At 41.5% G+C, this 23971-nt stretch overlaps 1 protein-coding gene across 1 annotated transcript in view; it reads right to left on the bottom strand.

The window, feature by feature from the left end:
• The window catches only part of IL3RA (interleukin 3 receptor subunit alpha), a 61115-nt gene extending 37812 nt beyond the window's left edge, over nucleotides 1-23303 (bottom strand). Inside the window, exons 1-6 of the mRNA XM_069072893.1 lie at nucleotides 23172-23303; nucleotides 12965-13071; nucleotides 5279-5403; nucleotides 1787-1907; nucleotides 1546-1675; nucleotides 1274-1455 (exon numbers count right to left, since the gene is read on the bottom strand). Coding sequence (XP_068928994.1) covers nucleotides 1274-1455; nucleotides 1546-1675; nucleotides 1787-1907; nucleotides 5279-5403; nucleotides 12965-13040 — 634 coding nt within the window. The 5' untranslated portion in view covers nucleotides 13041-13071; nucleotides 23172-23303. The remainder of the gene's footprint in view (nucleotides 1-1273; nucleotides 1456-1545; nucleotides 1676-1786; nucleotides 1908-5278; nucleotides 5404-12964; nucleotides 13072-23171) is intronic.
• Between the last annotated feature and the right edge of the window lie 668 nt (nucleotides 23304-23971).

Raw genomic sequence — 23971 nt, forward strand, 5'->3', positions numbered from 1 at the left:
TGTTGACTGATTTTCTAGCATGTTTTCAGCTTTCTTCACGCCTTTTGCTGTTTTCCTCCACACTAAAAATTGTCCCATTGCTAAACATATATAAGCCCAAAATAGGGGGGAAAAAAAAGCCCATATGCACCGAGATATTTATAGCGGCACCTTTTGTAGCAGCAAAGAGCGGGAAACAAAGTAGATACACACTGATTGGGGAATGGTTAAACTGGTATATGAATAGAGTGGAATATTACTGAACCATAAGACTATGAAGAAAGGAGATTCATGGAAAGATTTCTATGAACTGAAGTGACATAAAGCGAAGTTAGTAGACTCAGGAATATGCCAACTGACTACAACAACGTAAATGGAAACAACAGCAATACCATGCAGTTATAAGGAGCATATTCATCTCTGAAAAAAATGGGAAATGAACTTCCCTCCCACATTTGCAGAGTGGGTGTGGAACTATGGGTGTGGAATACTGAATGCACTGCTCAGAACAGATGATGTCTCAGTGGTGTAGTGGATGGAGTGCAAGACTCATCTTCCTGAGTTTGAATTTGGCCTCAGATACTATCTAGCTGTGTGACCTTGGGCAAGTCATGTAACCCTGCTTGTCTCAGTTTCCTCATTTGTAAAATGAGCTAGAGAAGGAAATGCTCCACTATCTTTGCAAAGAAAACCCCACATGTGGTCACAAAGAGTTGGATATGGGGGCGGCTAGGTGGTGCAGTGAATAGAGCACCACCCCTGGAGTCAGGAGGACCTGAGTTCAAATCCGACCTCAGACATTTGACACACTGGCTAGCTGTGTGACTTTGGGCAAGTCACTTAACCCCAATTGCCCTCCAAAAAAAAGGCAAAAAATAAAATAAATAAATAAAAGTTCTAAAAAAAAAAGAGTTGGATATGACTGAAACTACTGAACAACAACATTAGTTGTGTTGGTTAGTTTTTTGCTGAATTACTTATTCCTAGTCTTTTAAAATCTTTGTTACAAGAGATGGTTCTTTGGGAAGGGGGAAGGGAAAAAATATTTGGAAGTCAAGGTGATGTAGAAACAAAAATTATCCATACAGACTTTGTTAAAAAAAAAAAGAAGAAACATGTCCATGAGGAAGACACATCTTATCTCAGTTATACGAAGAACAGGCTGGCAGAAGCAGCACTTGAGATACATTTTATGAGACGTAATAGAGCCAAACCATTCGTCCAATCACCACAAATAAAAACATGACCCATGTCTCACTAGCATGAATGTGTAAGAAACAGAAATTATTCTTACCAATTTCACTTAGTGAAATGTACGCATCATTACACTGGACTTCCCTTCCACTGCTGGTTCCGGTTACTAGGAAGTGATGTTCTCTAAAGCTTTCGAATCCTGAGATGTTATTAAAATGACATCCAACACGTCTTCCTTCAGAATCTGTCATGTATTTTGGACATTCTCTATCTGCAAAAGCACTGAAATAGCCAAAGTATTGTTGTGAAAGATCCAAAAAATTTTTTTATGACAGAATTGTAAAGGGGTTTCCCTGTAAGACCAAAACCTACTTTGCGTATTTTGAGTAAAAAAATTGATACTGGATATCTCTTGGAGTTTTCCTTACTGTCCATTTGCAGTCCATGAGATTTGTATCATGAACCTGGCAGGACACACTTTCTTTAGTGGTCCCTTTTTCTCCTAGAAGACAGAAAGGAAAGAAAATAGATTTGTACATTGTGTGCAGACAAAATTTAGTTTTGAGGATGATGAGGAAGCAAAAAAAACATGTTGAACATTGTGCTACATCACCTCTTTGGAGAACCTGGAATGTTTTTGAAAATCTTTTCCCAGCAAATCCCTGAATTTCAAGGTCTACCCCTTGGCACCAAGTAAACAGCCCCGTCATATGGCACATACTGTTGTTTGTTGCCTAAAAAAAGAAACAAAATATCACACAATTATTACTTAGTCAATTGATCATTAAACAGGACAAATAAGACGAGGAAATTAGACTAAATGCTGCCTAAGGTCCTGTCTACCTGTGACATTGTATAAAGCTATAACTGTTGAGAACTAAGTCACCTTGCTTCCCAGAATTCTTCTCCATGTTGGACTGGAAAGATTATTGAACTTGAAAATCAAAAGATCTGGTCTAGAGTTCTGGCATAGTCACTTACTTGGTGTCAGATGCTGGAAAAGAGAGGGGTAAGGAAAGAAGCATTTATATAATTCTTAATATGGGCCAGGCAATCTACCAAACACTTTTCACAAATATTATTTCATTTGATCCTTATAACAACACTGCAAAGTAAGTGCTATAATTATCCCCATTTGACAGTCATGGAAACTGAGGCAAACAGAAGTAAGTGACTTGTCTAGAAACACGCAGCTAATAAGTGTCCAGGTCAAATTGGAACTCAGGTCTTCCTGGGCTCTGTTACTTAACATCTCTACACCTTAATTTTCTCACTGAAAAATGGAAATAATATTTTGCACTGTGAACTGCACAGGACTATTGTCAATTTCTTGGGGATGATATTCTCTTTTTAAATCATGGGGACCTTTCCCATAGAAGTTTTGCCTGTTTTTTTTAACTTTTTTTTTTTATTATTAAAGCAATCGGTGTTAAGTAACTTGCTCAAGGTTACACGGCCAGTTATTTCTGGATGTGGTGCTGAGTATCTGAGGCCGGATTTGATCCAGGTCAGCCCGACACTGGAGCCGGTGCTCTTACTCGCTGTGCTACCTGGCCCCCCTTGCCTGTTTTTTTAAAAAAAGCTTTGTTAATGGCCTCTTTTCTTCCTCTCAACTTGACAGTCATTTTTGACTCCCCTATTCAGACAAAAGGAAAAAAACAAAACCCCAAAGCACCCAACACGGTGGTAGAGGGTCTGATAAAGGGTACAAAATCCTGCTGACGTAGTTTATCACCTCTCTGTATTGAGGAGGGGAGCATGTCTATTATCTATCCTCTGGAAACCTCTCTCCCTGGCATCTCATATACCAATAGGCAATAATTACTAGGTTGAAAGTGTGATGAACTGATGATGTAAAACCACCACTGAGGGGAGTAAGGGTAGGAATCTGGTTCCCTAGCCCTTCTCCAGGGCCATGCCTTCTGGGTTACTTCTGCCTCTCATCCCAGGAGTCTGTGCATTCCATGGAAGCTTTGCTCCTCCAAGATGCTCAGATTTTCCTGATGACTGGAACCTGGGGGCTGAACTTAGAGTCAGGCTGCACCTGGAAGGATCCAGGGATGCCCTATCCATTCAACTACTAGCTCTTTTTTTTTTTTGCCTTTTAGAGAGTAATTGGGGGTTAAGTGACTTGTCCAAGGTCACACAGCTAGTTTATAACCATTAAAAATTATTATGAAATTCATTCAAGAATCTCAAAGGAAATGATGAAACAAAAATTGGAAATGTGGTATGCCTGTCAATATTAGATATTCAGCAATATTGCAAAAGTGTGACGATCTAAATTATTTGGTACTTGTCAAGAAATAGGCAGGTCTTAGAGTAGTCAACTATTAGTTCTAAGTTTTGAGACCAGAGATCAATCCCCCTGAGGAAGTTTCAACAAACTTGTCAAAAGACCATTAGATGAGCAATCAGAAAACCTGGGTTCTGTTCCTTCCTTTGCACTAATTCTGATTCTATTTTTTTTCCTCTATAAAGTGAGGAGGTATAATGCTAATGGGAACTGGAAGATCTTCCCTGCCCCTTAATAAGATTAAGGGAATTTGAAGATCTTCCCTGCCCCCTAATAGGCCAAATGTAAGCACATGGAGCCTGTGGTGGGAGGAGTTTGCTGAAGGGTGGAGTAGAGCCCACCAGGAAGCTAGGAGTCAGAGCAGTTAGAGCTGGAGCGAAGAGAGGATGTACCCAAGGAGACAGCTAGGCTTGTGAGTGTTTGTGGGAAGGCTAAAGGATGGTGTGGCTTCATGCTGTGCTATGATGTATTAACTTCTTTGCTACTATGATGGGTTTGACTTTCTGATTTTGGGATTCAGTTTTCTGGTGTCTGAATAAATGTTTTGCTTTTATCTTCCATATAGAGAGTCTGTTATATTTTGTGATTGAGAACTATGCCAGCATATTCACAGTCATCTTCAGTGCTGTGAATATTGAGTTGGTGCTACAGGAAGCTGGACAAAAATGGCATTTAAGATCCTCTTTCAACTCCCTGATACATGAATCCATGAGATTTGACCTCCTTATGATTCTGTTTCCCCTCAGCTTCAATTTCAATGTGCTAAATGAGCCATCCTCTGTGACCATTTCCCTTCTCTGGAGCCTCAATTGCCTTCTCCAAAAAAAATGAGGCAGCTGCATGAGATAGATTATCCTTGAGAAATCTTTTAGCTTTAGCTTTTTTTCTTCTTTTTACCTCCCAAAAGTGCTGGGCGTGGAGTCAGGAAGACCTGAGAGTCAGTTCAAATCTTGCCTCAGAACCTTATCAGCTGTGAAACTCTTGTCAAGTCATTTAATCTTTCTGTCCCTCCATTTTCTCCTCTGTCAAATGGGTCTGGGTTGTTATGACAATCAAGTGACATATGCAAAATGTTTTGTAAAACAAAGTGTTATACAAATGTTTGCTATTATTTTTGTGTGGAGGTGTCAGGGTTGATTTCTTTCAGTTTCCTCTCCCCAAAGTCTCTCTGTTTCTTAGAAAAGTTACTAGTCTACACGAACTTCACCCAGTATTTATGCTCTGAGATGCCAAGTGGAAGAAACAACTAACTTTAGCACACAAATGTCAAAAAGAATTATTTAAACTAAGAAGCTCCCAAATAGCCTACTTTCTTTGATAAGGATGAGTAGCATCTCAGCAGCCTTACAGTGTCCCTAAGTGTTTGGTTGGTATTATGCCCCTCCCCCACCACTGAGTGTGCCTTTGGTGACATATGCCTCAGGGAGCAGTATGTACTATTTATTCCAAGTACAAAAATTCCTAGGTGTGAATATGCTAGTATTGACCATTAGCTCTTTGAAATAATTTTACTTGAGTTCACTGAGTAAATAGGTGAAAAGGAACATATTATTTGTATTATATACATATATGTTTATATATATATATATATACACACACATAGATATGTGTCATACATGACATTTTTTGGGGGGAAGGCAATTTGGTTAAGTGATTTGCCCAAGGTCACATGGCTAGTAAGTGTTAAGTGTCTGAGGCTGGGCTTGAACTCAGGTCCTTCTGATTCCAGGGCTGGTACTCTATTCACCATGCCACCTAGCCACCCCCCATACATGACTTTTATACACAAACACACAAAATTATTTTTACCTTTGTGTGATATTCGAATTCTGAGAGCACTTTAACAATACATTTGACGTCATTTACATTCTCCACATTGGTCCACCTCAGCCATCTTGTCTTTGTATCAAAAGTTATGTTTTTAATTGGAGAATCTGGAATTGAAAGTTTTCAGCAATAACATAAATTCAGTTCAATCTATATATATATATATATATATATATTTTTTTTTTAAAGCAATCGGGGTTAAGTAACTTGCTCAAGGTTACATGGCCAGTTATTTCTGGGTGTGGTGCTGAGTGATGCTGAGCGGTGCTGAGCCTGGGATTCGATCTCCAGGTCATCCCGACTCTGGAGCCGGTGCTCTTACTCGCTGAGCCACCTGGCCACCCCCAGTTCAACCAATATTACTAAAGTACATGCTATATGAAGAGTACTCTGAAGGAATGTATAAAATTTCTGCCCTCATGAAGCTTGAGTCTGGCAGGGTTGATAAAACCCACACAAATAATTAAAACGCAAAATAGTGTTGACTTTCTAAGGTTGAACAAAATGTTATGTGAAGTTCCTGAAAAGAAATTTCACCTCTGGTGGAGAGTGTTTCAAAGAAGGATTCCCAGAGGAAGTGGTGTTGGATGAGATGGGAAGGACTGTAAAGTTTGAGCTGAAAGGTCAGATTTCATGCATAAGGCATAGTGTGAAGAAAGGTCTGCAGGTGAGAATGCTCCAGGAATGTACAGAGAGAGAGAGAGAGAGGAATAACGCAGGGCAGTTAGTACATAGAGAATTCCTCAGCCCTTCTAACTCAGCAGCTAATAAACACACTCTCAGCAGTGAGACATAGATGTACAGAAGTCAGCCCCCAAAGTATCAACAAGATCCAATGGGAGCAGTAAGAGAATGCCTTTGAATGCAGCAAAGGGGTGGGATTGGGGCAGTGGAAAGGGCCCCAACATGAATAAAAAGGCATAGATAAGAATGACATGTATGTACAACTGGGAAATAAGACATACAGCGCTAGGGTATAGAAATGCATCTTGCCCTACTCGAAAGCTGGGGGGAGATGGGAGAGGATACGGGAGAGAACAAATTGGGGGAGGGGTATTCATTCAGTGTGCTCACTATTTTGTTGTGGGGGTAGGGGAAAGACAGGGAGAAAAAATTGTAACTCAACATCTTGTGGAAATGAACGTTGAAAACAAAATAAATAAAATTTGAAAAAAGAATTACACGTATGGATGGATTAGGTAATGAGAATATTTATTAGATCATGTATCCATCAGTATGTAGAAGGACACTCAGAATAATACTCCAAATACAGTTTGAAAATCCCATGATGGACAGTTTCCTTTTGATCAGGGGTGGCTCTATTAACAGAGCTATTATGTTTTTATTTTTTGGCCTTTTGGAGCGGGGAGGGCAGGGCAATTGGGGTTTAGTGACTTGCCTAGGGTCACATGGCTAGTAAGTGTTAAGTGTCTGAGGTCATGTTTGAACTCAGCTCCTCCTGACTCCAGGGCCTAGCTGCCCCTATGGTGCTATCATCTTAACTGAACTGTCAGTGAAATTATCCTTAAGTTACTTAAGTGATGATGGCTGTGATTTGGCCATTTGGAATATACAATTTGTGACAAGTAGATCAATAGGATTGTGGACATGGTGAGAAAAATGATTACATTTTTCATTTCCTTAGAATATAAGAGCTAAAAAGGACTTAGAGATTGACTTCGTTTCCCTCATTTTATAAATAATAAAACTGAGACCCCGTGAGGTCAGATGTTCTTTCCAAATTTACAGAGATAGCAAGAAGCTGAGCCTGGACCCAAACGGCTTTCTATAATATTGTGTATTTTATATATATATCTGTTAAAGTCCCCTCAGAATTGAAATATGGCATAAAGGTAAAAATTATATATATACATATTATATATATGTGTGTGTATATATATAAAAGTAATATATATATATACACCTATATCTATATTAAACACTAAAACATATATAGTATATCATACAAATATATTTCTTTTTTCCTTTTCACTCAGTGAACAGGAGAAAAGGAGGAACAGACCAACCTCTCTGCAGTTCTGTCATATTAACATTTGTGGAAAAGAATGTGTATGGGAACCATATTTAATGAGTTCAAATATTGGAGTGAGCATTGCTAGGATTTTACAAAGTATTCCAAGTCTCTCTTCTAGAAAAAGATACAGCGCAACATGCAAACAATACACAGGATTGTATGTAATGGCACATACGTATATCATTTCCTCTCTCTGTCTCTCTCTCTCTATCTCTTACCCTCTCCTTCTCCCTCTCCCTCTCGAGGCCTGTTGAAGAAATTTCTGAAGTTCTAGGGCGCTTCTGTCAATCACTGCCAGCACCTCCCTTCATTCATTCATTCATTCATTCATTCATTCATTCATTCATTCTCAGGGTTCCAATTGTTATATTCATTTCAACATCAATGGGAAAAATGTAGGTCTCATTTTAAGTGAACTGCCATGCATATAAACTCATATATAATGCATTTACCTCTCTATGTATTTAGAAATGCAGCAGTATAGTCCATTTGAAAATATCAGTTGCAGTTTTTATCACAGCAAAGAAATGGAAATAAAACCCATTTTTCCTCTTGTTCTCTGTCCCGCTTTCATGTTCTCTCTCCCTATCTCTCCCCCTCTTTCCCTTTCCCCTCCTCCCTCTCTCTTTCCCCCCTTCCCCATCTCACTCCTTTCCTCCCTCCCTCTCTCCTCACCCCATTCCCCCTTCTCTCTCTCTCCCCCTCCATCTGTCTCTGTCTCGCCGTCTGTCGAAGAACCCTCTGAAGTTCTCGGGCTCTAGTATCAATCACTACCATCTCCCTCCCTCCCTCCCTCCTTTCCTTCCTTCCTTCCTTCCTTCCTTCCTTCCTTCCTTCCTTCCTTCCTTCCTTCCTTCCTTCCTTCCTTCCTTCCTTCCTTCCTTCCTTCCTTCCTTCCTTCCTTCCTTCCTTCCTTCCTTCCTTCCTTCCTTCCTTCCTTCCTTCCCAGAGTTGCAAGCCACAGGAGCTGGGAAGCACAGCAGAGGCCATCGGTCCATCCCATAGCTGAACAAGCATTCTTGTATCCCCTACCAAAGGTGCTCAAGCCTTAGCTTAGAGAGTCCCAGTTACGGGAGTGCTGGTTGCCCATCCCACATGCTCACTCCTTTACCAAACATTGATTAAGCCCCTACTACTTAAAGCGTCTTGATTGGGTGTGGCATTGGGGATTGGTGAAAGAGAGTAAAGATCTAAAAACAAAGAAACAGCTGCTGCCCTCCTCAAGGCATGTACATGTAGTAGTGAGGAATGGAACCCGAATCTAGGTCACTTTCATGTGTAATTGACATGAGCACACCTTGATTCTGAACCAGCGGGTGGCCCTTGCTACCGTCATTGAGGGGAGTAGCCTTCCTGGAGAGAGGGCCTGACACCCTCTGCCAACACCATCACCACTGCCATAGTTGTATCTGGTTTCCCCATCCCCCAATCTCAGGGAAGTAAACAGACTGCTGGGTCAGCTCCACCTTCCCCCACTGGGTCTCTGCTCTTCTCCAGTCAGCTCACCTGTACAGAGGTGGGAGGGCTTCTGAGTCAGGCAGACCTGGTGCTGGCCGGAATTTCAAGGTGTGTACTGACCAATGACTGTTCTTGGCCTCTGCAAGTTTCTGCTTATGTAAAACCTAACTGTTGGCCATGTGGCCTCCCTTTAAAAGCTGAGGTTTTACCTGAGATCGCTGCTGTGCAACCTGGGATGGTGGGGTGGTACCTCGTCAGCCCGCCATGTGTTTGTGGCCTGATCAGCCAACATGGTGTATAATAAAGGGTCCTATTCTAAATTGTTACTTGGGTCTTGCTTGTACAACATTTGGAGGCCCTAGTGAGATAGACAACATTCTGTGTTGTTGTCCAAGATGCAAAAACTGGAAAAATCCTTGGACTCAGGGGATAGAAGCCACTCAGCTCTGATTTCCTTAAGCAGCTGGCATCTGAAATTTTTTTCAGAGCTCAGAACTGAAGGCTGAGAGAGTCCAGACCATCCCCTGACATTGATCAAGTCACATTTTGGCTCTTTGGACCCAGATCTCTGTGCCAGCCTCTGGAGGTGAGTGGTTATCTGTCTGTCTGTTGGTGTGTGGGTCTTATATGTTGGTATGTTTGTGTGCTTGCCTTTCTGTCTGTCTTTCTGTAACTAACAACCTCTGTGTTCAAAAACAGCCAGGGCAACTGTTGGACTTCCAGCTTTCTCCTTGTCTCCCCTTCGGAGAAAGAGAGATAAGAAAAGGGAGGGATGAGGAGGAAGCAGCCCTGGCCATTGCATGGGGATCCAGTGAGATTTTGCCACATAGGAAGAACTCTCGGCCTCGGGAGATAGGCATCTGCTCACCCCAATTCCTAGGGGGGATAGCCCCTGATGAAGTTCCAGGGCCCCAGGTCTCAAGGAGGGAAAGATTGCACCTGCCTCCTGACTTTGACTGGCTCCTTATTCGACCCTGTGTGTATTCATATTGTAGCAGCAAGCACCCCAGTGTCTCCAGGGTGGCTGCTAAGACAGGTTCTTAGATCTGCTTTTCTAAAGGAAAGCAACTCAAAATGGGTTAACAATCTTGCTTTAATCAATCAAACATATCATTTACCTAGTTCAAGGGAAAAAGGTCAGCACCCCGAACTTCAGAGTAAATAGACAGAAACATTTCAAGCAGACAGGCCTCCAACTGTCCAACTATTACATCCATACCAAATCACAGTTACTAGAGAGGGACGCATGAACATCTGGGTTTTTCAAAGCCGGGGGGTTCTCAATGGCTGCCCAAAGTCTCATCAGGTCAAATCACAGAACACTTCTCAAAATGAGCCCCAAAACAAAGTCTCACATCAGGGATTATATAGCCTTCTCCCAGGTCAGAGAATGTAACAATCCTCTTGACCCATTACCCAATCACAAAGCACCAAGGTGTGGGAGTTCCTGAAAAACAAGCCTCCCACCACAGGCTCCAGGTGCACTTAACCTAAGGGCAGGGAAGGTCTTAAAAATTTACATTCCTGTGACAATTCAGGACCTCAAAATTGGGGTGAATCTGTTCTGTTCTATTGAGATATGAGGGCTAGACGTAGCCAGAGTACAATCTGTACCTCAATCTCCGGGCAAACTTGGGATGCAGAAATTTTGCCTGTAAGTGGTTCCAGCTGGTTCTGTTGGTGTCTGTCTGTCTCTCTTTCTTTGTGTCCTACCCATTCTGGGCTAGTAGAGTTTTGTTTTGACCACCAACCACAGAGGAGCTGCCACCCTTCCAGCAGTCAAAATGGAAGTAAAGGATCTGATTATAACCTGTAAAAAATGAGATGCAGACAGAGCTTGACCCCATCTACCCCCAGCTGGTGAAATGTATAGCCTTCTATCCTCCCTGGATCTCCCAGGTGAAATGCCCCTTGATCTATCAAGCAGGAAAAGGCCCAGATTTCCCCAAGGAGCTCCAGCCGACACTTCCCAACTCAGAAAGATAGAGGTTATGCCCAGATAATACAAAACTCTGAGAAGAAGTCGGACTCTTATTTGCAGTTGGGAGCATCTTTCTGGAACCAGACTCCCCAAAGGCTCCCTGGGCCAGCCCAGCTTCACAGCATGCAATGCTTACAGCCCTTGGAGGCAGGACTCAGTACAGAAAATGAAGAGGGTTTTGGCTGCTCCAGTGGTCAGTTCCTGCCCGACTTGGTGCCCAAACAGATCCAGAAGCCAGGGGCCTACATCACTCCCAGTCAGATGATAGGACAGCCCCCAAACCAAAGATCGTCGGCCTTCTACCCTCTTTAACGCTCAGTCAGACCTCATCCCAAGGCCAAGAGAAGACTCAGCTATAACCCTTGATCAGCCCCACCCCTGTCCCCTGAGAGGTCTGGTACAGTGCTGGCTACCTTTGCCTTACTGTGTGACCCTGACTTATTCATTTTCTTTCCTTAGCCTTAGTGTTCTTCTCTCTAAAATGAGAGGTTCCTACTAAATGATACTTGAGGTCTCTGATTGTTCACAATGTGTAATCCTTTGTATTCCTACCTTTTAAAATTGGAAAATAAAGGGATGTCCCCAAGGAAAACAAAAGAAATGGAAATAAAGTAAATGCCCACAGATTAAATAATAATGGCTAAACTAGTTGTGGTATGTGAATATAATGGATTATATTATAATTATAATGGAATATAATTGCAATGCTATAAGAAATGACAAACCTGTCCAATGATAAGTACTGAGAAGCAGAGAAGGATTACATGAACTGATGCAAAATGAAATAAGCAGAGACAGGAAAACGATATATGCAATAACTATAGCAACATAATAACAACCACCATAAAATAATACAAAAGAATATTGCAGAAATTATGAAGAATATGTTCAGTTGTATCTGACTCTTCACAACCCAGTTTTGAGACTTTCTTGACAAAGTTACTGGAGTGGTTTGCCATTGCCTTCTACAGTTCATTTTACAGATGAGGAACTGAGGCAAACAAAGTCAAGTAACTTGCCCGTGACCCCCAGCTAGTAAGTGTCTGTGAACAGATTTGAACTCATGAAGACGAATCTTTCTAATTCCAAGCCTAGTGCTCTATACCCTGGACTGCCTCCCTGCCACATTTATTCTTTTTTTTTTTTTTTAAGCAATCGGGGTTAAGTAACTTGCTCAAGGTTACACGGCCAGTTATTTCTGGGTGTGGTGCTGAGTATCTGAGCCCGGGATTTGATCTCCAGCTCATCCCGACACTGAAGCTGGTGCTCTTACTCGCTGAGCCACCTGGCCACCCCACACATTTATTCTTATTATAAAGAATAAGCCAGCACCAAAGAAGAGATATGAGAAGACACCACCCTTTACTCCTTTGTAAAGATGTGAAGTGGGTGTGGAACATTGCATATATTTTTATATTTTTTCACTGTTATTTGGTTTTCCTGATTTGTCTTTTATTTCTTTAAAAAAAAATTCTTTGCTATATGGGAGACTTTCCTAGAAGAAGTGAAGGGAGGAATTTAAGCGGTGTAAAAATAAAAGTTACCACTAAAATTTATTTTTAAAAACAGGCACGGCTACTACTCCCTCTTTTCTCTTAAGATACCTTTAAAATTTCAAAATGGTGAAGATAGGGGCACACAATCAGCATTTGTCATAATACAATTCCTGTCTTGAAGATGATGGACTTTGTTGTCAGTAGCACAAATCTAGTCCTTTGGCCTCCTGCCCCTGAGAGCCAAGATCATAAGATCACATATTTTGAACTAAAAGGGATCTTAATTAACCATAGGTCAGCCTTCCCTAATCTCACAAATAGGAAAACTGAGACTCAGAGAATTTCAGTGACTTACCCAAGGCTGCAGAAGCAGTAAGTGGAATAGCTGAGATCTGAACCTATGTCATTCAAACCCAACATTCTTTCCACTGCCCAATGAGACAATCATATCATATCAACATTTTAAAGCTTTCTAGTCAGCCCAGCAAGGAATAGCTAACAATAATTTAACAATAGCTAATTAGCCCAATGAGAGATAACTAACAAAAATTAATAATAACAAACCTTAACAAGTTTAATGCTGGAATGATAATTCTGAATCAAGGTAAACATTTCCAGGTTCCCAGAAAAAGAAAATATTTCAAAACTTCAAGGACAAATAAAAAGATTTAAAAAATCACTTATAACCTCATACTTACCCTCCTGTGTTGGTATTTGGCTGTGTGTTAGGGTTAGTAACATTGAGAACCAAATGAAGGTTATCAGGTCTGCCATGGAGCTACTCCTCAGTACTGGATCTGAAGATCTGAAACAGGAAGAGATAACAGGTAGCAAGTATACCTCTGGGATTTCACAAGACCTAGTCTCTGACTGTGTTTCTTGGCAGCAGAAGTCATGGAAACATTCACAGAATCTCTGAGTTCGAAGTTACCTCTATTTCAAAGCATATCTGAAAGGGATCTACCTGACTAGATTTCCATTAGCTTTTGCAAGAAGGCCTCAAGAGAAAGAAAACTCACTACCTCCTGAGGCAGCCCATTCAATTTTGTTCATTTTTTTTCTTTTCTTTTTTTTTGCTTTTTTGGAGGGGGAAGGTAGGGCAATTGGGGTTAAGTAACTTGCCCAAGGTCACACATTTGTTTGCTTTTCAATCGTGCCTAACTCTTTGTGACCCCTTTTTGGTGTTTTCTTGACAAAGGTTCTGGAACCTCTGGTTCATTTTACAGATGAGGAAACTGAGGCACACAGGATGAAGTGACTTGCCCAAGGTCATACAGCTAGTAAGTGTCTGAGGCCAGATTTGAACTCAGGAAGATGAGTCTTCCTCGCTGTAGGCCCTGCTCTATCCATCGGGCCACCTAGCTGCCCAGATGACATATAGTATAGATGATTAACAACATCTGTTCAAACAAGATGGGGATAGGAAGTCTCCATAGATTTGTATTATTGTGCATCTTGCTTACCCAGCACACTACAGCAGTCAGGGTGATGGCTTAACACCACCAGGGACTGACTTAGATTCAACTCCATTTCAGTCAGTAATACAAAAAGTTTAGCACTGCTTCTTTTTTTAAGAAGAAATCAGGATTAAATGACTTGTCCAGGGTCATGCAACTGGTAAGTGTCTGATGCTGGATTTGCATTCAGATCTTCCTGACTCCAGGACCAATGCTCTATCCACTGCCCCACTCAGCTGCCCTAGAGACTGTTTCTTTAAGGCATTTGCTTCCTGGATCACTCATTTGGCAGTCACCATGTCCTGAGCAGGATTGTTCGCTCCTCAGCAAGGGAAAGAGGGAAAGTAAGTGACCTGGGACATGAGGGTCTGTCCAAGGAGTTGGCTGGTGCCCGAGTCCTCTTTAAATGGAGCCTTTGGGAGTTCTTTGTTCTACCTGCCACTAGGAGGGGTTTTGTCATGGAAAACTTCTGTATCAGAGAAAATATTCACAATAAAGTTGGTCTGAGTCTAGCCATTCTACTAGTAGATGTGTACAAGGAAGAGTGTGAACAGTGGTGCTAAAGTGAAGCGTAAGATGCCTAATTAGCAGTCCTGTGAACCGCTTTATATTCTAAAGTTTATCAGAGCTTATCAGACTGTAATAGTTGTGAAATTACTGAGTCCTGTTTGAAGTTTTTGTCAAATGCCCATCTGAGAGCTCTGGTGTTTAGCATTCTTTGTGTGTGGGTATTCCTTTGAGATTCATGGTATCTGAATTTTTACCCAATCCAATTTTTGGTGGTAGTTTCTTAGACTCCAAAATATTCTCCTTCTCTCAATAAGAGCTCACATTTTTTTTTCTCTCTCTTTCCCTCTCCTGCCCTTACATTAGGAGACTTCAACATTACACCCCTGAACTATTGACTTTGGAAGCACCCCCCGCCCCTACAGTCTCTCCCTTAATTGGCTGATTCTGCCTAGACTCTCCATTTTAACGAGCACGTCTGATAAGTGTAAAGAAGTACATTTAAGTGTGATACATGATATAATGGAATATATTACAGTGTGTTATTTGTTATTGCACCGTAACCACCGTGGGTGGTCTGAATCAAAGAACACAGAGAATAGAACCAGGAGAACAATTTTGGCGAAGATGATAACATGGTAAAGAAAAACAGCTTGGAAAGGCTTGTTATTGTTTGACCTTTGTTCTCCAAGAGGACCATGGCATCAGGGAGGTGATGCCATGACTTGCAAGTGAATTGGATTTAAGTGAGGCCGGGCTGTGAAAAGTCACCAGCCTCACTGTATCCTCTGGAGTCATCTGGGTCCAGTGGCAAGCTATAGACCAGGACAACTAGAGTTGGCCTCTGGGAGACCTTGGCCTTTGTAAGCTAAAGTCTCTCTGAGCTCTCACTTTGAGGCAATGCCCATTCAATGCTTAAGGATGGGCATGAAATGAACCAAGGAATGGTCCTTTTTACCTAATAGTTAAAAAACCCCAAACCACACAATCTGGGGGGAGAAGACCCTCAGGGTTTCCAGCCCAAACAGAAGCAATTACCAGTTACATTCACTCTGAGCCATCAGTGCCCAAACTAGGACTACTAAGTGGGGCTTGGACTGGGACCTATTGTGGACAATCAATGAGAGCCAGATGAATTGGGTTTAAGGCATGATCTTTAAGAAAGAAATCTAGCCCCAAACCTAAATCCCAAGATGTCTGGCTAGGTTTTAGCCATCAACATTTACATTCCTTTGGGCTGAGCACCCACAGGTAAGGGAGGGAGGAAAGAAAGGAGGGAGGGAGGGAGTGTTGCCCAGCTAGAACTGGTTGGTTGGGTCCCCAGTGGAGCAGCTGGAAATATTTAGAGTCAAACTGTCCTGAACTACAGAGATGGAAGAACCGTAGTTGCTGGGATGGGAATGGGGTCAAAAGAGGAGAACAGAAGCCAAGCGCTGAACAGAACCACAGTGCTGGGTCTGGGGTCTTTAGGCATTATTCTTCTCAATGTTTCTCTTCTTCCTTCCCTATTCTCATGGCATTTTTACACATTTGAAATGCTTGCATGTTGTGAACCCAAAGTTATTTCACCTCTTTTCTTAGTTTGTTCTCTAACTGATGGGGCACTAAAGATGAAACCCTAAAAGGCCCTGGACTTTCCCATGTGGCTCAGGTCCCTAGTGGGGGCATCTGGCCCTTCCGAGTTAATCCTTTCAACTGCCCTTTCATTGTGACCCTCATTGTCTGTACCTGGCCCCATGCTAGACTGCCACTCCTTGATTCCATCTAGAGCCTTTCTCTGTTACTGCAGGTTTGTTACCTCCCAGTCACTCCAGACAACTTAGCTACTCCTAGATCACATCATCCCACATTCTTACTGTATAAAAGGTCTATCTTGCCTCCATTAAAGTGCTCTGATCCCTGGGAGTCTGGCCTGCTTGTTAACACAAGTGCCACAAATGCTCAGATTCTTAAAATCCTGCCCACCCCATCCAGTGTTTTAATAAACCTTGTCTCTGACTGAAAGAAGGCTTGGATTGAATTCTTTTGAGGCATGACCCATGTCTGTTGCCCTTTAATTTTGGGGTTCCCAGAACCCCTAGACCTCAACATAACCAACAGGGGAGGAAAGAACGTATTTGTTTTTTAAAAGCAAACAAAAACCACCCAAACTTTTTCCCAGAATGTCAGAGATGGAAGGAACCTTTCACCCCTTCTAGATCATGTTTTATAAAGGAACTATAGCTCAGAGAGTATGAATAAATTGAATAAAGTTACATAACTCAATGGTGGTAGAACCAGGACTCAAACCCAAACTCTTGTCCCAACTAATTTTACATCTCCATGGATACTCTCATATAAGAACACCATTCCAAATCAGAGAGTCAGGTGTTCTGGACCCTCTCTCTTTTGGGTACCCTTAGGGATTAGAACACTAATCAACTGAATCTATTTCTGAGAGGCAGAAGAGTGATCCTTGGACAAATCTGGGCGAAAGTCTTTTTCATGAAATTAGAAACAATGCCCCTAAAGTTACTAAACTGTACATACCCCCCCCCCCCCCCCGCTTTTGTTGATGTTTGTAAATAGTGTTTTATTTTTTCCAATTGCATGTAGATAGTTTTCAACATTCATTTTATAAGATTTTGGGTTCCAAATTTTTTTCCCTCCCCAAGATGGCAAGCAATCCGATATAGGTTATACATGTGCAAACACATTAAACATATTTTCACATTAGTCATGCTGTGAGAGAGGAATCAAAACAAAAAGGAAAAACCATGAGAAAGAATAGAAAAAAGTGAAAATAGTATGCTTTGATCTGCATTCAGACTCTGGAGTTCTTTCCTGAATGTGAATAACTTTTTCCATCATGAGTCTTTTAGAATTGTCTTGGATTAAGAGCAGCTAAATAGTGCAGTGAATAGAGTGCTGAGCTGGGAGACGCAGTTAGGTCTGGCCCCAGACACTTTATGCTTACTAGCTGTATGACCCTGGGCAAGTCACTTAACTTTGATTGCCTTGGGGGACGGGGGAAGAATTGTCTTGGATCATTGTATTACTAAGAAGAGCTAAATCTATCAGAGTTGATTTTTGATCATCACACAATGTTTGTGCACACCCTTTGACTCAATAAAAATCTCATTTTTAATAGTAGGAAAGAAACTTATAGCTCTTCTCATGGTGCCAAAGAACTGGAGACTAAGGCAATGCCCATCAACTGAACAGTTGCACAAATGATGGTTTATGAATATAATACAATACTGTTGTGCCGTAAGAAGCAGTGGAGACGGTTCAGAAGAACTTGGGAAAAGCTGTATGAATTGATGTACCATGAAGTGAAAAGAACCAGGATAATCTATACTAGAACAACATTATAGAAACAACTGATTTTGAAAGATTTAAGCCCCTTGATCAATCATTCACCCATGATGAGGAATGCTCTCCACCTCCTGACACAAGGGGGATGCACCAAATAGACTTAATCATTCAGCTTTGGCATGACAGGTGTCAAAGGTTTTTTTTGCTTGATATGTGTAATTGTTATAAAGTTTTTTTTCCTTTTCTGGGGAGGGGAAGAGGTGTGAAAAAGAGAAAAAAATAAATGTTAGTTTTTTTAAAAAGTAACTTTAATATTTTTAAATTAAAAAAAACTTTCTGAAAATGGGGGGGGGGCGGGGGGAGGACAGGTGCACCAGAGACTCCCTTGCTTAAAATGCTTCTCCATTATATACCAACTGCTAGGATTCACTAGAAGAGACTAAAATGAATCTAAAAATGAACTACAAAGAAATAAGAGAGCAAACCTCATTATCGGGGGCAGCTAGGTGGTACAGTGAATAGAGCACTGGCCCTGGAGTCAGGAGGACCTGGGTTCAGATCGGGCCTCAGACACTTAACACAAAAAAATAGTCATGTGATCTTGGGCAAGTCACTTAACCCCAAGTACCTCCAAAAAGCAAAAAGCCCCAAACAACCTCATTATCCCTTTCATCTAGACTGGAGCTGGAACAACAGGCAGTGGAGAGAGGGATTCTATTTGCTTCTTGACCCAACAGGGAGTTCCTATTTACATAGGAGCAGATCAGAATTGTGATCAAAAGACTCCCCTGGTCTTAATTACAAATGGAAAAGCAGCATGACAATGGCTAGAGGGTCTTAGAGTCAGGAAAGGTGGGGGTTCAAGTTTTGTCTCCGATATCTTCCATCACCACGAGCAAGTCACGACCTTTCAGCACATCAGACAATTCTTTAAAACCGTAAGGTACAGATGGGTTGCTGATCTGTGTCAGTGGAAGCAGTTTCCATTCTGGAAGGTCCTCACACTGCCTAGCTCACAGATTGGCACAGTAGTAACAACAATAAAACAGATAAAAGGTTTTATTTGGACCCCCAAATGGTGGATCCAGTAAAATATAACACGTATCATGCTGAATGTTTGTCAGAGACATCTTTGTGTGTTAACACATGCCTTTCTTGGAAGTTCATGTGATACAGTGGACATATGTCGCACAGTTGCATTGCTCTCTTGAACTCAGTCACTCCTGGGCAGCCTCCCTGCTACCAGCCTCTGGGCTTCATCTCTTTTTTTTTTTCTGCTTTTTTGGAGGGCAACTGGGGTTAAGTGACTTGCCCAAGGTCACATGGCTAGTTTTTGTGTGTGTTAAATGTCTGAGGCTGGATCTGAACCCAGGTCCTCCTGACTCCAGGGCTGGCGCTCTATGCACTGTGCTACCTAACCACCCCAACAAAGTTTTTTTTGGTTTGTTTTTTGGAGAGGGGAAGGTAGGGCAATTGGTGTCAAGTGACTTGCCCAAGGTCACACAGCTAGTTTTGTGTTGTGTCTGAGGCCAGATTTGAACTCAGGTCCTCCTGAGTCCGGGGCCGGTGCTCTATTCACTGCACCACCTAGCTGCCCATGCTTTATCTCTTTATAGCCACCTGCTATCAGGTTGATTCTATTTGATTAGGATAAAGTCACTAGAATGGCTCTCCCTGATACAGACATGTTGATGCTTCATTAATCATGCTGAAAGAATTGGTCTGCTGAACAAAAATTAGCCACAGGGTCTGTAAGCCAAGATTGCCTCTTTTCTTTTTAATACCCTGCATCTGTTGTTGAATTGTAGTCTATTGCCACAGGTAATTTATCTGACTTGGGGTTAGAAAATCCTTTCAACCCTTTATGGGAAATGTGTGCTGGCTTCAAAACAATTTCAGGAGACTTTGCCACAAGGCCCTCATAGGAACTGCAGGAAGCAAAGGTCTAAAGACTGCCTTACTCTCAGGGTGGCTAGGTGGTGCAGTGAACAGAGCACTGGGTCTGGAGTCAGGAGGACCTGAGTTCAAATCCAGCCTCACACGCTTAACAGAAAAATCTAGCTGTGTGACCTTGGGCAAGTCACTTAACCCTAATTACCCTACCTCCCCCCCTCCAAAAATCAAAACAAAACAAAACAAATGACTGCTTTACTCTCAAAGTTCTCTCTGTCTTGGAAAGTAAATGAAATTGCATCAAAATAAAAGCAAAGCAAAGGTGGCAAGGTCATTGTCCTCCATTCACTTGGCACAGATTCCTGCTTTTATCGAGTCTTTTCGTCTATCTATTTGTCATCTAATCTGTCTGTATCATATCTATATAAACACCTCTTTCTCTCTCTCATCAGTCAGGAGTAACGTCCCCTTTTTACTCCACTCCTATTCTGGAGCAGCTTTTGGATCATTGGGAGAAACCCCCATCTTCACACAAACTCTTTGCTTCTTTGGATTGTCGAGAGGCTTACAGTACTGTATAAGTGAGGGCTGTGAGCTTCATTCATGCTGTTCTTATTTTTCCTTCCAAACCACTTAGTGGTGACTTTGGGGCATTTCTTTTTTATCCTTCCTTCCTACTTCCCAGTCCACTCCCCTTTCCATGCCCTCTAGTTCTGTTTCCCTTTCTCCTGCTTTCTGTTCCTCACTCTCATCCTAATTTTGTTCTTACACTTTAGAAAAGTCCCAACAGACTTCTGCTCGTGGTCAAACATCTGTAAATGCCACAACTGTTGTTTTTTTCTTTTTAAGGGACGTCCCACAAGTTACCAAATAGATCTGATTGCTTTTTATACTGATTTACCTTGTGACAAAGGCAGGCCCTTTCCTGTGGCCATTCCTGGTTTGCATAATGAGAAATATGACCAGAGAGTATATGGAGGGAGAGATACAATTTCAGCCACATTGATAAGTGCCCAGGGTAGCTCTTGTATGTGGTAAGAATCCTAGATAGAGGTCTCTCAAATTTCATGGCCTTAACTGGATTTCTAGTCTTGGGAGTCAACTTTACACAAAACTATAAAGCAAAAGAGGATAAAGTTTGGCGCTCCCAGAAACCTCTTTCAAATGATACTTTCTTCCAATTTCTCTCTCTCTCTCTCAATCTTATATAACTTATGTAGTGTTTTTAAAATCTCATTATCTGTTTCAGCACTGAGACCTCCTCTCAGGAAAAAAACTCGAAGTCATACATGCTAGTATGAAAATGACTGATAAGGCTTAAATTGTCAACTTTCTCAAGTACATTCACATTTATCCATCCTTCTAGATGACAAAGTAATCTTCCCAAGGCACAAATCTGATCATATCACTTTCCTTCTCCAAATTCTTTAGAGTTTCCTGTTGGCTAAAGGATAAATTACAAATACTTTATATTAAAAAATACGTATCAATATATATATTTATATATAAATGTTTACTTATATTTATATATACTATATATAAAATAAGTATATATGTTTATATATAAATATAAAATATATACTAAAATACTTTATCATGGCACTTGATATGTTACCATATGGTTCCAACCTAATTTTCCAGATTCATTTCACACCATCCCCTTTCATGGCAGTAAATTTTCCAATGAAACTGGACTTCTGGTTGTCCCCCACCCTCACCATGCTGGCTCCTATGCCTAGGGCCCTGTACAGGCCATAATCCATGATTGAAATACATGCCTATCTCTGTCTTTTAGAATCCTTATCTTCTTTCAAGACTCAGCTCAGGTACCCCTTCTTTCATCAAAGCTTCCTTTCTCTTTCCCATGATTAGTGCTCTCCCTTCTCAAGCATTCCTAGAACATTTTGTCTGATCACTTCTCCCCTGATCTCCCTGGCCTGAAATGCTCTCTCCCTCATCTGCACTTTTATAGTATCTTGTCCATATCACTCACCATCTTGGCACATTTTACTCTATTCTCTTTTGCTTCCTTCATCCTGAGTCACGTATTATTCTTTTCTGTGCACATGTCATATCCATCCAGTATAATGTAAGTTCTTCAAGGGCGAAGTACTTAATATTTTCCTTAGGTGATAAATAAACACTTGCTGAATTGAATTGAATTGAACACGGAACAAAAAGTTGACTTTAAAGAAACAAATTCATATTGGAGTTTCAGATGCTAGAGAGCAGGTAAGAGAGATGTTCTTTAGGGAAGGGAAAGGTTTTCTGATGCATTTTGAATCACATCATACAGAGAAGTGCCTACTCTGCCAGTTACCACCTATCTGGGTAATATATAGGATTGGAACAGGCTAGAATTTAGGGTTCTCCAGGATACAAAAGACTGGGGATGTTCCAGTACTCTTACCCATGCTCTGGAATTGCCCACAAAGTGACTAGTCCAGGGGCAGGAGCCAGCGGCCTCGAGGCCACACGTGGCCTTCTAGGTGCTCAAGTGCAGCCCTTTGACTGAATCCAAACAGAACTGTGAAATTTGGATGCAGTCAAAGGGCGGCACCTGAAAACCTAGAGGACCACACGTGACCTCGAGGCTGCGGGTTCCCCACCTTGAACGAGGCGATGTAAACTGTTCTTCTGTAGTTCTCCCATTCTCAACATATCACCTTTCATCTCCATAAAACTATAAAGGACGTCTCCCAAGCAGGCTTCAGAGAGTACTGTAATCTGCAGACTCTTGTGGGGATTGGGAACTTGAACCAGAGGCTCAGGGGCTCATAGTAAACTGCAATCAATAATTTACTTTTAAGCTTAATCTACACGCTGTTTTCAGAACTTATTAGCATAGTGCCTGGCACCTAGTAAATTATTATTATTATTCTTATTAGATTTTGGAGGGCAACTGGGGTTAAGTGACTTATCCAAAGTCACATGGCTAGTAAGTGTGTCAAGTGTCTGAGGCTGGATTTGAACTCAGGTCCTTCTGACTCCAGGGCTGGTGCTCTGTTCACTGAGCCCCCGACCTAGTAAATTCTTAAGATTAATTGACTGATGAGTTTTTAAACCCATATTAATCTGGCCTCTTTCTGCCTTTCCAGTCTTTCTTCCTCTTTCCTGCTTTCTTCCTCTCCAGGCACTCTACATTCCAAAGACTCCTTGCAAAACTCTGGGCAATTTCACAGACTCTCCCGAATGTTGTCTCTTCCTTCTGGCTTCCTTCAAGTCTCAGTTAAAATTCCACCTCATTTAAGTCTTTCCCAGTCCCCTTTCATGCTACTACCTTTCCTCTGAGATTACCTCTGACTTATCCCGAATGTATCTTGTTTGGACATTGTTTTTCCCATTAGGTTGTTTTTGTCTTTCTTTGTCCCCTCAGCACAGTACCTGGAATATAGTAACTTAAATAAATTCACATTGACTGTCAGTCAACTTGTCAAAATTTGAAGAAGGGAAAATTTACTCCATTAACCAGTTTAATTGTTTTTTACAAGTCAGTTCTTTTATGATGAAAGTCTCAGTTTGAAAAAGGATGAAATAAGTACACCATAATTCCCACTGAACCTCTCTTGGAATTTCCAATGTTATTACTTCTCTCAACAACTGCCCCATACCCTGATAACATACTTGCCACTACCCACCCAGCAAAACACCTGGCTGCCTGTGACCTATGAGAAAAAGCTGCCCCAGAAGCAGTTCTAATTGAGCTTCAAAATGAAAAATGTGCAATATAGTTGCAAGGTAAAGAACTTACTCCTTAGTACTGGGGACCTCTTCCTTTCCTTAAGTTCCCACAGTGCAGCTGGGCAGGCAGGCTTTCTGTCTTCTGAGCACAGGCAGAACTGGACCACTCCCTCTTGAGAATTTGTTTTCCCCTTATATCCTCTGACGCTTCCTGTTTTTTTTTTTTAAATGCTACCACCCCTTTCTATGAATTTCCCTCATTAAGACTTTACAGTTGTTTTAAAATTCCAAATCCACTAAAACAATGGGAAGAGTGGAAAGTGAAATGAATGTGGAACCAGAAGAATTGGACTTGAACCAGAAAGAACTGGTCTCTGATAATGACTACTGGTGCCACCTTGGCTATAGAGGGAAAAAAAAAAAAAACATGGGAGAGCAAAAGAGATTGGGGAGAGCAGAAAATGAGAAAAAAACGAAATGGGAGAATGGGAGAATGGAAGCAGGACGAGGAAGAAATGAGAGGGAAGATAAAGGGGAAGAAGATTGATAGGATTAGCCCTGAGAAAAACTGTAAAGCATTTTTGGGGTATTCTGCTTCTTCTAACAAAAATCTCTTTAGTCTCTTCTACCTTTTTTTCCACACTCTCCCCCCACCCTCACCTTATCTTCTGTCCTAGTCAGGCTAATTTCTAGGAGAGTGATAATTGGTAACTAAGTCATTAGCTGTTATATACTTAAGGTATGTCCCATCATGGGCATCTCCCTCCAATTTTCTTAGGGGATACAACTTAAAGTTGCCCTTTGTGATAGTTTTTGGATGCCATGCCCATCGACTGTTCTATGAAAGATGTAGGCCTGCCTTCTTATACG

This window comes from Petaurus breviceps, unplaced genomic scaffold (genome assembly GCF_028583685.1).
Source record: "Petaurus breviceps papuanus isolate PSGF00001 unplaced genomic scaffold, PetGlider_PUasm1.0 90849, whole genome shotgun sequence".
NCBI classification, from domain to species: domain Eukaryota; kingdom Metazoa; phylum Chordata; class Mammalia; order Diprotodontia; family Petauridae; genus Petaurus; species Petaurus breviceps.